Source organism: Pan troglodytes, chromosome 1, assembly GCF_028858775.2.
Source record: "Pan troglodytes isolate AG18354 chromosome 1, NHGRI_mPanTro3-v2.0_pri, whole genome shotgun sequence".
NCBI lineage: Eukaryota > Metazoa > Chordata > Mammalia > Primates > Hominidae > Pan > Pan troglodytes.
The window spans coordinates 225,913,922-225,926,455 of NC_072398.2; the positions used below are offsets into that span (position 1 = coordinate 225,913,922).

The 12,534-nt window shown below is 55.6% G+C and overlaps 1 protein-coding gene and 1 long non-coding RNA gene across 16 annotated transcripts in view; both read right to left on the reverse strand.

Moving 5' to 3' along the window:
* KCNAB2 (potassium voltage-gated channel subfamily A regulatory beta subunit 2) overlaps positions 1-12,534 on the reverse strand; it is a 111,778-nt gene that overhangs the window by 9,528 nt on the left and 89,716 nt on the right. For 11 of the 15 annotated variants that reach the window (XM_054662154.2, XM_054662148.2, XM_063787111.1 and 8 more), the window contains 5 exons: positions 9,467-9,546; positions 6,479-6,523; positions 4,160-4,204; positions 2,633-2,676; positions 1,205-1,291 (listed from right to left, as the gene is read on the reverse strand). In XM_054662154.2, the coding sequence (XP_054518129.1) occupies positions 1,205-1,291; positions 2,633-2,676; positions 4,160-4,204; positions 6,479-6,523; positions 9,467-9,546 (301 nt within the window). Of the gene's footprint in view, positions 1-374; positions 420-1,204; positions 1,292-2,632; positions 2,677-4,159; positions 4,205-6,478; positions 6,524-9,466; positions 9,547-12,534 lie in introns of all 15 variants that reach the window. The other 4 variants (XM_054662146.2, XM_054662144.2, XM_063787100.1 and 1 more) reach the window with 1 other exon arrangement.
* On the reverse strand, positions 5,364-5,989 carry LOC134807597 (uncharacterized). The gene is made up of 2 exons (XR_010148467.1): positions 5,897-5,989; positions 5,364-5,569 (listed from the first exon to the last, which is right to left on the reverse strand). It is a non-coding gene; the product is annotated as an uncharacterized LOC134807597 (long non-coding RNA).

Below are 12,534 nucleotides of genomic sequence, written 5' to 3' on the forward strand. Positions count from 1 at the left end.
CCTTGTGGAAACCTGGTCTTCCCCAACCCTTCCCATGGCACCATCCAGGGTCAAGGCTCCAGGTGGGGATCACAGCATCCTCAGATCAAGAGGACCCCCGGCCGCCGCGGAGCTCAGCAGTGCAAGCCCAGGGGTGGGGGCCATGCACGGGAGGAAGGAGGAACGAGGGGATGGGGGGCTGGGGGCGAGGGGCTCCAACACCACTTTGCTTTTCCTTCACTTGCAAGGTGTTCTCATAGGGTGCTCTTTCCCCTCTTTATGCATTTTATGGAGAAGTTTCTCATGGGGTAAAAGAATCATGTAAATAAAAATACTGTCTCATAAAATGCAGCTTGGACACAGAAGTCAATAGTCAGGCTGGGGGCACTGTGTACCTTCTATGATGAATGTCCTTGACTTGGAGGAACTAAATGGGTCCCCTGGTGATAGAAGAAAGATTTAAAGAGACCAGAGTTGATAGCTGGGAGCACTGAGAGGCGTGGCACGACGAAGGCACAGCGGGGAGGCACAAATCACCGTGCAGAACACGCGTTTAGTTAAAAAGGAAAAAAATATATCAACACACGCACGTGCGTGCTGTATATGAACAAATAAAAAACAATAACTGGAACACAACTTAACTTTCAAGTCCCTGCAGCAGCAAAGCACACATGGAAAGACGCCTGTAGCAGGAGGATGGGGGAGCGGAGGGGGCTGGGATCGCAGGAGTAGAAAGAATAAATAACGCCAAAGTAACCAAAACCGATTTTCAAAGCGCTGAACGCTTCTTCTCCTCTATGTAGTAATTTATCCCCCAGAGCAAAAAAGTCCCCCCAAGCTTCCCAATGGATGGTGATTGGAGAGAACACTGCAGTCGGAGTCCCCACACTGCGACTTCACTTAGCTGCAAAATAGCAGCCGCAGAGGGGAGGGGACAGTTCCACTGCGGCTCTGACTCGGAGGGCGGATCGGCTGGGTCCAAAGCCAGGACAGGGACTCAGCCTGGAGGTGCCGGGTGCACCTGGCGAGGGGTCTGCAGCCAGAGGCTGAGCTCACCCCCTACTGAGGGGAGGCCTGCCCCCTCGCCCCCCACCCTGGACCCGGCCTCCTCTCACGGCTCACCCGGGTGCCCAGCAGGGCCCATGCTGGTGGCCTCTACACCCCAGGTTCAGACCCTTCAGACCCCGCCCAGGCCTAACCGGTGGCGCCGCCGCAGACCACCTACCTTCCATCGGGGTGTTGGGGTCCGGGCGGTTGGCAAACACCACATCCACGTACTCCAGCTGCAGTCGCTCCAGGGAAGCTTTCAGACCTGGGGGAGGACCGGGTGGGGGGGCGTCACTGCTGTGGCTCCATCTCCACAGGCACCTGGGCCCATCCATGCCCGGCTCAGGGAACAAGAGATGGAGAAGAGGCCTCTGGCATCTGGAAGCTTCCGGAAGCTGATGGAGGTCGTGAAATGCCACGGCAGAGGTGGGGGCACATCCCACAGGGAGTGGGGGGATCTTCCCTTCAGGAGGACATCGGGGGACCACAGGCCACGTGTCCTTGACTAAATGAAGGGGAAGCCCCTCCTCCCTCAGACAATATACCCTCCTCTGAGGCCACTGTGTATTACAACAGGGAGATGACTTTATCTATCACATGTGGAGGGAGGGCTACACCTGCTGCCCGTCCCATCAAAGGCAATAGTGTCTATGGTTGGGCGTGGTGGCCCATGCCTGTAATCCCAGCACTCTGGGGGGCCAAGGCAGGCGCATCACTTGAGGGCAGGAGTTTGAGACCAGCCTGGCCAACATAGTGAAACCCTGTGTCTACTAAAAATACAAAAAAAATTAACCGGATGTGGTGGTGGGCACCTGTAATCCCAGCTACTCAGGAGGCTGAGGCAGGAGAATTGCTTGAACCCAGGAGGTGGAGGTTGCAGTGAGCCAAGATCGTGCCGCTGCACTCCAGCCTGGGCAACAAGAGCAAAACTCCATCTCAAAAACAAAAACAATGGCAATAGTGTCTAAAACACCCAAGCCACCCGCTGGTGCTTAGAGCAGCTCAGGACACACAGCCGGCAGAGTGAAACGCTGGGTTGGGGTGGGGAGGATGGGAGTGGGTGGCTTGCCCCGCCAGGTGATTTTCAATGGAATGATCTATTACCTCGAAGAAAATGAACACGGACAGGAAAGGCATGAAGACAATAAAGATACAGCAAGAGCCAGACACCCCGGTGCCTTGCTCCGGTGCCTGCGAGTGCTGAGCCCCGGGCTGTGTGGCGTGCACCTTCTCCTGGGCGCTGCGGGCATCCCAGCCACCCTCGCTGGGTGCGCTCTTACTGTCCCTATTGCACAGATACTGTGGCAGAGGCATGGGGCAGGGTGCCCCCTGCTGAAGACCCACTCGGCCAGTGTGGGGCCAAACCTGGATTGAAACCCAGGCTGGTCTGTGGTCTGTGCTCAGCCAACGGGCTGCCCTCGTTCCCTGCAGGGTCCCGCTGTGCTACCTGGGTGGAAGGAGAAGGTCAGGCCAGAGCACCAGGTGCCCTGGGATTGGGCCCTCAGTGGGTTAACTGGGGGGGTCGGGCCCTGTGCTGCCATCACTTTGGCCTCCGAGGATGATCCCACAGGTGTGGGGGCCCTGAGGTGCCCAAGCGTGTCCTCACCTTCGATTATGTGCTTCCTGGACAGGCCTCGCTCCGTCTCCGCCCTGGAAAACAGGCCGACCGCGTGTGATGTCGCCAGCGGTTTTGGCACCCTGGCCCCTCCCAAAAAACGTTTATGATGCAATGTTAGACGCAAAAACAGGGTCAGCAAATGCCGTGTGGAGTCGGATTCCACTTTGGGGGTAGGGACCCGAGGCTACAGGGCTGAACTCCCAGAGGCCCAGGGAGAGGCCTGGTCACAGGGCTCAGAGGGGAGGGGGGCAGCAGCAGGGGGTGGGGGGCTTTGATTTTCAACCTAACCCGTCTGTTTGATTTGGACTTATTATTATTATTATTATTTAATTAAGAACACATCAGGCTGGGCACAGTGGCTCACGCCTGTAATCCCAGCACTTTGGGAGGCTAAGGCAGGAGGATCACTTGAGCCCAGGAGTTCAAGACCAGCCTGGGCAACATAGTGAGACCCCATATCTTAAAAAAGGACAAATTAAGGCCAGGCGTGGTGGCTCACGCCTGCAATCCTAGTGCTTTGGGAAGCTGAGGTGGGCAGATTACTTGAGCTCAGGAGTTTGAGACCAGGCTGGACAACATGATGAAACCCCATCTCTACAAAATACAAAAATAAAAATAAAAATAAAAATAAAAAAATTAGCTGGGCATGGTGGCATGTGCCTGTAGAACCAGCTACTTGAGGCAGGAAGGTCACTTGAACCCAGGAGGTTGAGGCTGCAGTGAGCTGGGCTACTATGCCACTGTACTCCAGCCTGGGTGACAAAGTGAGACCGTGTCTCAAAAAAAAAAAAAAAAAAAAGAGAGAGAGAAAAAGGACAAATTAGTCAGGCATGGTGGCACATCCCTGTAGGCTGAGGTGGGAGGCTCGCTCGAGCCCAGGAGTTTGAAGCTACAGTGAGCTGTGATTGTGGCACTGCGCTCCAACCTGGATTACAAAGCAAGACCCTGTCTCAAAAAAATAAACAATAAAAACAAAATAAAAATAAAAAAAAAGAATGAATGAATGAATCGTAGTTATAATTCCTATGAGCCCAAGTGTGTCCAGCCCAGAAACTACGGAGCTAGACACTTGGAGACCTGCAGGGGTGACAGGCGGCCCAGGGAATTTGGAATGCTTTGGGGGTTTGGGCAGTTCACAAATTTTCTGTGTTTTCTATAATTTTTATGATGTTACCATAGTGACCAGGAAAAAATAATCCATGTGAGTAAAAAGAAAAGTTAAGCGAGGTTTTTGTGGCAAACTCAGCCACAGCTTCTTTTCTGGATTTGACGTCCCTTAACAGGGACAGGCACCAGGCATAGCTGATGGCTGCAGAAACACCAGCTCTGCCCCTGCTGGGGACAGGAAATGGCACTGGGCCGGGGCCTGTCCAGGACAGACCCCGACCACTCTCCCTTCTCAAGGAGGACTGTCCTCCCGCCACCCCAGGAGCCTTCTAGGTCAGGGGTCTCTGGGGAGCACGGGGCCGTGGCTGCTGGGCCGGGGCTGGAAGCATCGCCAGCTGTTGCACCTACTTTCCGCCCCAGAAGATCTTGGTGGTGATGACGAGGCTGGACCGCCTGCGGAACAGAAGAGAAAGAAGGGGTGTGATAAGCCCGGCCCCTGGGGGGTCCTCTTTCATCCCCGACATCCTCATCTCTCACACAGAGGTCCTGAAAGCCCTCCCACCCAGGAGCCTGGGGCATGAAATGGGCACTTCTCCATCATAGGATGTGTACCACGTGCCCAGCCGGGGTGCGTGGGCTCCTCATGGAGCCAGGAGGCAGCCACCGAGGCAGTAACTGTGAGTCAGGCAGTGGGAGTTGGACAGTGGGGGGCCTAGTGTGACCGGAGCCCGGAGGAGATGCCTTCCGCCCAGGATGTGGGAGGGGGGCCTGGCTCAGGGAATATGAGGGGCGCATGGATTTGATCCAGGTAGAGGAATTGGCAAGAGCCAAGGCTGGAGGAGGCCGGGTGTGGGCCAGGGGGCAGGGGCGGGCTCTGGGGGGATCTGGCAGGAGTTGAGGATGGAAAGATGTAGGTGGGAGGCAGGCAGGGAAGCTCTCTGCAACGTTCCCTACAGAATGTGACACGTGTTGCAGAAAATCTGTGTGGGACGGCCTGGTCGGGGTAACTTGAGGGGCACCAAGGGAGGGAGGGGAGGCATAAGGACGGCCTGGTCGGGGTAACTTGAGGGGCACCAAGGGAGGGAGGGGAGGCATAAGGACGGCCTGGTCGGGGTAACTTGGGGGGCACCAAAGGAGGGAGGGGAGGCATAGGGAGCCCAAGTGTGGCCAGGCCAGTGGGGTTCTGGGTTTGAGTAGCTGAGGCAGAGAATTCTGAGGATTTGGGCTTGAGCAGCGCGAAGGGAAGTAATTCGTTCTTCTGCTCTAAGTCCACACAGGACAAATGCCCATACCAGTGGCTTTGTCCTGGTGGGATGGGGGATAATGATGGCCCCTCCCAGCCACGTTTGACCTTGACCCCTCCCAGAGGAGGGAGTACTTCCCACCCAGGGGGTGACAATGGCCTCCTGGTGCCCCATGGCTGAGCTTCTTTCCCACCTGGGTCCCGGGCTGCTCAGGGAAGCAGCTCACGAGGCTGGAGTAGGAGGCCTCCTCTGCCCCCGAAGCATCGGCCACAGAGCTCTGGCAGGGGCAGCGTCACCTCCAGGAAGAGGGATCACCCCACACCACCTCCATGCACATTCGCCAAAGACGTGATCAGGGGATTTGCTAATACGTGCAATTTCCTTTAATTACGGGGTGAGGAGGAATTTGTTTTGGGATCAGAGTTGCCAAAAAACAAACTTGATGGGACAAGAGGAAGGGGTGTCAGGAATCCATGGGGGAGGGGGCGGGGGCTCCCCCTGGCACTGGGATTCTGAGTGGCATTTCGAGGGGAGGGAGGAGGGAGGCCCAACTTTATAACTGCTTCTGATGTTTCTGAAAATAAAGATGCATTTATTAAGGAACAGGGCCCTGGGGCTTGTCAGCACCTTCAGATAAAGCTGTGTCCAGGGGTCTGGGGAGCCTCAAAATGTAGGCAAGTGCTCAGCCCAGTTGGTCCCAAGGTGGGTGAGGACCTTGGCCTGGGAAGGGCCCATAGGCTCCTGGGAGAGAAGGGTGGATGGCCCCCGATCTGCGACCTTTGGGCTCCATCACACCCGGGGACCGCTCCCCGGTCTGTGCTGGAGGGGACCACTTCCCAGAGGAGTGTGACACGTCCCGCCCTGAGCTGGGTGGGTGATTTACAGACTTGGGGCCACTGACCCTCAGGATAGCCCTGCCGGAACGGTCCCACACACACCCTCTTACAGATGGGAACAGTGAGCTCCAGAGAGGCTGAGACGCCGCGAAGGTCCTGTGGACAAGGTGCAGGGTGGGATCCAACCCCAGGCCCCCAAGCTCTCTGAGCCACTCCCCTCTCTGGCCCCCTGGCTCCCCTGACCCTAAGTGCTCCAGCCAAAGAAGTGGAAGGGCTTTGCACCCACATCTTCTGTAGCAGCACGCCTTTGCTGTACCCAGGCCCGTTCTCACGCCAAGCTCTTTTTGGCCTGACACTTTGCAAGCAGGGACCCTGGTGCTCTGGGTCTCTGTGGATGAGTTGGGACAGAGGCGGAGTGGGCAGGCTAGGGTGGGGGTGGACAGTGTATTCGGCCTCCCTTCAACTTCTTTCTCAAGCAGAGTCACCTCCTCCTCTTGGAGAACTGAATTTTCCTCTCCACTTCCCAGCAAGAAAGATGTGGGGACTTGCGGGCCTTACGACACTGCACGACAGGCCGACGAGGCTGACCCTGGGATAGTTCGCCCGCACCCACCCCAGGGACAGACCGCAGAGAGCAGGGCCGTTACCTCCATCCTTTCTTCTTAATGATGTTTCCCAGTACCACTTCAGCCCTGCAAAACAAGACACCGAGCTCTCATCACAGCCAAACAGAAAAATCAAACCCAGACCCACTGTGGCCACTGGCCACTTGGTTCCCTCTGTGAAAATGTCACTGGGGCCAGAGAGCCAGGCTGTTAACACCCGCCTTGGCTCAGTAGCTCATTCCACAGACAGGGTTGGCCCGAGGGAGTGGGAGCAGCTGTGTTATTGCCCCCCACTAGGATGGCTGTGGCAAGTTCCCCTGCAGACACGTGTCTAAGCAGTGGCGGCCCCAGCTCTCACAGAGAAGGAAGGAGCTGCTGTCGAGCATCCCATTTCCTAGTCAGCTGAAAGTTCACCAGGGAAAATGCCTGGCAACATTAGGTGGGCAAAATTTCCAGAGAAGTATCTTGTTTTTTTTTTTTTTTTTTTTTTTTGAAATGGAGTCTCGCTCTATCACCCAAGCTGGAATGTAGTGGCGAGATCTCGGCTCTCTGCAACCTCTGCCTCCTGGGTTCAAGCAGTTCTCCTGCCTCAGCCTCCCAAGTAGATGGGACTACAGGCACATGCCACCACGTCCGGCTAATTTTTGTATTTTTAGTAGAGACAGGGTTTCACTATGTTGGCCAGACTGGTCTTGAACTCCTGATCTCGAGTGATCCGCCCACTGTGGCCTCCCAAAGTGCTGGGATTCCAGGCGTGAGCCACCGCGCTGGGACAAGTATCTTTTTTCAAAGGTAAATTATTCATCAAGTCACGCTCTGTTTTGAGAGACAATCAACATGTACTCAGGGTCAAGGGCTGGATTTCCAGCAGATGTGCATGCTTGTGTATATGTGTGTGTATACATGTGTGCATGTGTGTGGGTGCACGTGTCCCTCTCATTTCCTGCACTGAACGGCAGAGTCAGATGCTAGGCGGACCACTGTCTGTCCTGTTTGGCATCACTGGGTCCTGCACCAAACTCAGGTCAGCTGGGGGCATGGGCGGCCGTCCCAGCCTTGCCTGGCACTGCAGCACTGGATTAACTTTGAAGAACTTTCTGCTTGTAGCAAAATGTTTCTGAGCAAAACAACAGACGGAGAATGATCCATACTCTGTGCTACATTCCAATTATAAAAGCGCCTGAGTCATCCACTCAGAAATAATGGGCTCTGATTTGCAAGCTGTTTAGCATGCGCTCTGAATGCTCCTCATTTATGGTCAAGACACACAGAAAATTCACTCAGCCCTAGGCCTCTTCCTTTTATTCCTTGGTCCCTGATTTGGGGATCAGGAAAGGAGGAGGAAGAGAGAAAAGCTAGCAGTGATCTCTGGGGCAGAGGAGCAGCAGACAGTGAGTTATCTAAGCCTGTGGCTTGTGGCTCTGGCTGTGATTTGGTAGGACTCACATCTGTTCGCGGGACACAGAAATCCTGCAGCTCTCTGAGAAGCGTGCAAATTAGTGTCAGCAGGAGAAGCAAGGGGCCTCGGGAAGATATGGGTTTGGCCCCCTGCAAGCTGCCTCTCAGCCTCCCCCAAACTCCCCAAAGCAGTTTCTCCCTGCCTATCCCCGGCACGCAGCTCCCAGCTCCCCTGTGAGGGCACTGATGGGCGTCCACCGGGGGCTCAGCTCTGAGCTGGACAGAGGGACCGCAGTGGCCGGCCCAGGAGCAGAGGGCAGGGGATTCCACAGAAACGGCGACCTGAGGGGAAGCTGCTCCCTGACTCCCCGGTCTTCTGGCAAGCGGCTTCCGAGAGGCCCGAGGCTGCCGGAGACCCAGGGAACTTGCCCAGCTCACCAGCTCTGGGTGTCCAGTTAAACAGGGGAACATGGAAACTGCGAGTGACAGAGGACGGAGTGTGGCTGCTGTGACATGGGGTGTGCCCGGCCTCATCCACGGAGGCTGCACGGAGCTGCCTCCCACACATTCTTCAGGGCAGCATAACCCAGGCCAAAGCAGGCAGCGAAGAGGTGGGGGGCTCGGGACGGGAGGTGCCTCTCGGCTTGGCATCTGCACTGGGCTTTTTGACCTCAGACCCCTCCGCTGGGCTCATCTGTCTGGAAAGCGGTTCACTTTGATGGGAAGCTGCTGCCAGTATGGAGGGAGTGGGAGGGGGCTGTGCCATCCGGAGGGCCAAAAGGGCTGCAGATGGGGGCTGGAGGCGGTTTGAGGGTCCCAGAGGCAGCCCCCAGGGCTGTGCGCTCCCCAGGCTCTGGCTGGGAACTTGAGCAGGGCCCAGCTGGGTTCCCTGCCGCCGGGTGCTCTGGGCCCCGCTGCAGTTGCGGGTAACCACCCAGGGCCCACGAAGCAGCTGCGGGCCAAGCAGCTACGGTGCACAGCAGCCCAGGCCTGCAGCCTGCCCGGCTGATGGGAACTTGGCTGGCCCCAGGCAGGAGGGGGGCAGAAGGAGGATGAAGAAGGGCCAACAAATGATTTCACAAACAAAAGCTGACTTCTGGAAACCCGATGCAGGAGAGTGGATGATTTGATTACAGCCAGTCTTTAAAATTGAAGCCAACAGCCTGGCTGAGGAAGGCTGAGCTTTTACATAATTGAGCAGGAAAGTTCACTGCCAAGATGGGAAGTGCTCCCCACAGCACTCGGCCGGAGCCTGCCCTCCCCAGCTCTGAGGCCCTGCAGCCCTAGTTGCACAAGTGAGACATGAAATGTCAAAATGTCAGGCACATCAGGAGAGCCCAGGACAGCAGCTTCATCGCGCCTCTCACCCAGCACAGCATCTTTGGCACCAGAGGGACTGTGGTCCCCCTGGTGACTCCACGGGGAGTTTAGCAAGTGACCAGTGTCCAAGTGTTCTGCAATTCCAGCCCCATGAAAATAGCACCTCCTAAAGCCATTCAGAGTTTAAAAATGAAAGCAGGGTGCAAGGTGCATTTGTGAGCACTCTTGGGAACGCGAGTGGCAGGAATCCCTGTAGCTCCAGCTCTGCCCAGGCATTCTGAACCACTTTTTCCCATGTGAAAAGACACGTACTTGCCGGCTGCGTAGACTTCTGCTGTATCGAAGAGGTTGATGCCATTATCATAGGCCAAGGTCATGAGCTGCTCTGCCATCTGAAACGAGAAAACTGACACTGTCCTGCCAGCCGGGGGTGGGGCCCAGAGGCTCTGGAGCACCACCCTCTCGGCCTGGGAGGCCTCCCCGTGTCCAGGCCCTGCCCTCCCGGGCCCGACAGGCTCCCCTGTGGGCTGTCTCCTTGCCCTCTCCTGCCACAGGACAGGGATGGAGGCAGCTCTCAGTAACAAACCCATTGAGAAGAATAAAGAAGGCAAAAGGAATGAAGAAACTGCCAAGGACTGTGAATTTCTTGAGAGCAGGGACCCCATCAGTTGGGGTCATCACAGGGCTTAGCACCTGTACTGGGTCGAACAGTATCCCCACAGAATTCATGTCTACTTAGAGGCTTAGAGGTGACCTCATTTGGGAATAGGGCCTTCTTGAATGTAATTAGCGAAGATGAGGTTGTACTGTGTTAGGATGGGTCCTACACCCTATGTGACTGGTGATTTACAAGGAGAGAAAATGCAGACACAGAAGTCCATGAGACTATGAAGGCAGAGACCAGAGTGACACGTCTACAAGCCAAGGACTGTTGGCAACCCCCAGGAGCTGAAAGAGGCATGGGGGGGACCCTCTCCCGAGCCTTTACAGGGAACCTGGCCCTGCCAACACCTTGGTATCAGACCTCTGGCCTCCAGAAGGTGACAGAACGGTGTCTGTTGTTTCAGGCCCCCAGGTTATGTTACTTTGTTACAGCAGTCCTAGGAAACCAAGGCAGTCCCCAGCAGGGGCTCTGTGGACGTTGCTGGGATGAGTCTATGTCCTTAAAGCCAGGGCAGTGTATTCAGTTGTATCTCATTGAATCTTTCCCAGCACCTGCACATGAGGACTGAATTGTTATTTTTGTAGATGGAGCAACTGACATCCCACAGCTGGTGCATGGTGGGTGACATCCATTCTGGCCTCTTGTCCAGTGTTTCTCCAACGGCACATACTCCCGGCCCTGAGCGGCACTGCTGTGGTGGTGGCTGCCTCATGGGCAAGATCGATGAATGACTGCCCGAGCTAAATGCGCTGTGCATCAGACTTTGCTCCATGGCTGCTGTCAGGACGCGATTGTGCTCCATGAGCAAAGAACTGGTCGTGGGGTGGGACTCATGGAGCGAGGGGAGCCCCTCTGCAAGTGACAGCTCCCTCCAAGAGGCCGGAGAGAAAGGTGCCCCTGAGCTTCTGGCTCTCGGACACGGCTGCTTCCCTCTGAGTGTCACGCTTCCCCAGGTGCGGCTCAGAGCACTGGGCCTCACCAGCAACAAGCCCAGCGTGGGGTGAATAATTCTTAATAACCCTCAAAAACCATAGGACAGAAAACCAGCCAGGGGTGGCTTCACAGGGCTGCGTCTCTCCTTTCTGAACTCAGAAGCCCTTGTGGTCAGGAGGTACGGAGAGTGAGGACGTAGTAGCCACCACTGGGGGGCACCCATGGGAGAAGGCCCATGCCCAAATGCTGCACGTGGGAAGGCGGGCCTGGTGCTAGAGATCTGCCAACTTCTCAAGAGAAGCCAGAAAGGCAGCATGTTTGTGGGTGGGGGGTGTATGGAAATCTGGCCGGCAGCCTGGCGACGCTGGCACTCATCCCCAAACATCTCAGACACTGAAATACAGCACAGCTGAAGCTGAGCCCCGGTTAGTGAGCGGCTGTGATTTGAGTCAGGAAGCCCGGGGGTGAGGCCATCGGTTTTCAGGATCCACCTGCTGGGGCTCCGTTGCTGTCTTCCTGCTGCAGCTCAACTGCCCTGAGGTATCAAATGCATCCATGCATCAAATGCATCCGCCGCCCGAGGGACCTGCTGCTGCCCCCCCAGCCTCCTCCTCCCGGATGTGTCCACCCAGGGAGAGCCCAGGAATCTCTCCCCACCTCTAGCACTTTCCTTCCCAGCACCAGGGCTCCAGCACGGACAGACGGGTGGCTTGTTCACCTGCTCACTGCTTCCTCCTCGTCTTCCTCCTGACTTTTCCCAGATGCCTCCCACATCCAGGCCCAGGAGGAGAGAGCCCAGGAGGGCCCGGTGCGCCGGGCCCCGAAGGGGCTAAGTCTGTGGTTAGGGCACTCACGCTCCTGGCAGGGCTTCTCAGAGGAGGGGACCCAGGGCTCCGTTTTCTGTTTTTGTATTTCAGACACATGTATTTTCTTATCCCCCATCTTTCTTCCAGGAGGGGTGGCACACTACCCATGTTTCTGCACTTTGATTTTTTCACTCACAATACATCCTAGAAACCAATCCACACCTGCTCATGAAGATCCCTTTCATTCTTTTTGTTTAATTAAAACATTACTGCATTTATCAAAGAGACTTTAAGTTGTGGTAAAATACATATGATGAAATTTACTATTCTAACCTTTTTCAAGCATAGTTCAATGGCAGTAAGTACATTCGCAAAGTTGTGTAACCATCACCACCATCCATCTCCCTGTCATATTCCTAAACTGAAACTGTACCCATTGAACAGTAACTCCCCTTCCCCGCTCCCTGCCTCCAGTCCCAGCACCCACCATTCTCTGGTATTTATGAATTTAACTACTCTAGGCACCTTAGACAAATGCAGTCACACCGTGTGTCCTTTTTGTGGCTTGTTTCAGTGAGTGTAATGTCCTCAGGGTTCAAGGTTCATCCAAGGGGTATCACATGTCCAGAATATCCAAGACTGGGGTTATTTTTTTTTTTTTTTTTGGAGATGGAGTCTCATTCTGTTGCCCAGGCGGGAGTGCAGTGGCACGATCTTGGCTTGCTGCAACCTTTGCCTCCTGGCTTCAGGAGATTCTCCTGCCTCAGTCTCCTGAGTAGCTGGGACTACAGGTGCATGCCACCAAGCCCAGCTGATTTTTCTATTTTTAGTAGAGATGAGGTTTCACCATGTTGGCCAGGCTGGTCTCGAACTCCTGACCTCAAGTGATCTGCCCGCCTCAGCCTCCCAAAGTGCGGCTGACAAAGACTGGGTTTTGAAGGGTGTTTAGGAGTTTGTCAGGCAGGCAAGGAGAGAGT